Source organism: Arachis ipaensis, chromosome B8 (assembly GCF_059453495.1).
Source record: "Arachis ipaensis isolate K30076 ecotype BB chromosome B8, ASM5945349v1, whole genome shotgun sequence".
NCBI lineage: Eukaryota > Viridiplantae > Streptophyta > Magnoliopsida > Fabales > Fabaceae > Arachis > Arachis ipaensis.
Window position 1 is genome coordinate 31,356,007 of NC_142443.1, and position 2,076 is coordinate 31,358,082.

A 2,076-nucleotide genomic window follows, 5' to 3' on the forward strand; every position below is an offset into this window, starting at 1 on the left:
ATATGAGTTTGTAGAGTTCCCCCTCCCAGTTGATGTCCCCGCTACCAGCGACTCTTTCTTATTCTACGCATTGTGCTTGGCGACTGAGTTGCCAATGGAGCTAGATCTGGACAACGGTGGAGCAAAGTGATAGATTTGAACAGGTAAGACAGGGATGACGAAGAGAATAGGACGTAGTGGCATTGGTGTTGGCAGAAGAAACCAAGGTTGCGAGAAACGGACCGGCCAATAAACCAGTAAAGTCACTGGTTCAATTGCTCATTGGTTTGACCGGAATTCAACCGGTTTAATTAAATATTAAATAAAATTATTAAAAACCTATATATAATTTTAAATATATAAATTCAACAATTTCTAACTTAATAAAATTCAAAATTTCACAATTTCACATAATAAATTATCCATAATTTAATATTAGAAGTTCACAAACAACTTCAAACATCAAAGTTCATAACTAAAAGCAACCAAAATACACATAATGACAAACACATAATGTTCTATTATCAAAAGAAACATTAGCAAACAAGTTTTCAACTAATCAAAGGTGCAACTCATCACAAATCATAATTATCATTAACTGTTCAAATATCTCTATCATAAACAGGTAATCTAAAGCCACCATCTTCAGAAGTACCACCAAAAGAAGCCGTATTTGAAGAATTAGTGACAACATCAGGCATATTCACACCAACTTCCAAATCTCCTCCATCTAATAAAATAAAATAAAAAACTAAGAAAAAAAATCAATGTGTATTTTAAACATATATCTTTAGTGAATGAAACAAGTTTTGCTATTTCACTCACCTTTAGGATATGAAGGCATAGCATTATCTGTGTATTTTAAACTTTCAATGCCTTTAATGTCTCCATTAGTAAACTCAGGATCATCTTCATCTGTCATTATCCAAAAGTCTACTGTGTCAATGCTTTGAATATCAATTGGATCATACTTCTTCTTCTTATGATGTAACCTAGATTAAAGGTGTAGATTATAAGTCATATAAACAATGTCACTTAGCCTTTGATGCTCTAATCAGTTTCTCCTCTTTGAATGGATTTATTCAAAGAGGCTCCAGTTTCTCTCACATCCAGATCGGATGAAGAAGATGTTTGATGAAGAAGATGAATAGCCATTTTTTGCAAGGAGCACTCCCACCAGGTAGCCTCCAGCATTCACCTACCAGGATATGAAAATCAAACATCAATTATCATTCAATATTTAAAAAACCTTCAAAGTAAATTGAACATAGAAATAAAATAACTTACCAGGTTCAAGTCTCTTTATCGCTCTCAAAGCACTTTCCCTTCCAAAACTTTCTTTTCGATCTCGATACAACTATATCTCTTGCATTGTGGTAACTGAGTCATCGCAAAGTGTGTCAATATCAAATAAATCAAGTAAAGACCTCAAGATATTTACCTTCTCAACAAAACCCTCACTATAGAAGAAAGCTGGATTCAAAAAGTAAGCTGCTGCATGGAGATCACGCTTCAAATGCTTATCCCACCGCATTTTCAAGATACTTGTATAAAGTGTGTATGCAGTTTTTCTATTTCTAAACGTTGTCTTGATAGCACTTTTGGCTCTTTGCATGCCTTCATACACGTATCCGAGAGAAGGTTTCTCATCAGCATCAATAACCCTCAATAACTTAATAAGAGGACCAACAATTTTCACAGTAGTAACACAATCTTGCCAAAATTTACTATCCAAGATAATTGAGCTAACCATCTTCCCATTGACACTCTTGGATAATTTATGAGAAGTGAAATATTTGTCCACCATCAATGCTTGCAAATCTTCTTTATGATCATATATACTTTTTAAAGTAATGAAAATAGTGGCAAAACGTGTAACTCTTAGTTAAACAATTTCTTTCCAACTTGGTCTTTTTCTAAGCCATGACAAGAAAATCATATGATTGTAAACAAACACATTCACTTTTAAAGCACGAGAGGCAATGTAAACTATGTGAGAAATACTTGCTATGTCTTTCAAAATAAGATTGATGTAATGAGCGGCACAAGGAGACCAAAAAATGTTTGGATACTTTTCATGAATGAGTTTCTAACAGA

General features: G+C 33.7%; 1 protein-coding gene across 1 annotated transcript; it reads right to left on the reverse strand.

Moving 5' to 3' along the window:
* Positions 1-581: 581 nt before the first annotated feature.
* On the reverse strand, positions 582-1,786 carry LOC107610837 (uncharacterized). Its single transcript, XM_016312829.1, has 5 exons — positions 1,421-1,786; positions 1,267-1,336; positions 1,087-1,177; positions 805-971; positions 582-709 (listed from the first exon to the last, which is right to left on the reverse strand). The coding sequence occupies exons 1-5, from the start codon at positions 1,784-1,786 to the stop codon at positions 582-584; spliced, it is 822 nt and encodes a 273-aa protein (XP_016168315.1).
* Positions 1,787-2,076: the final 290 nt, after the last annotated feature.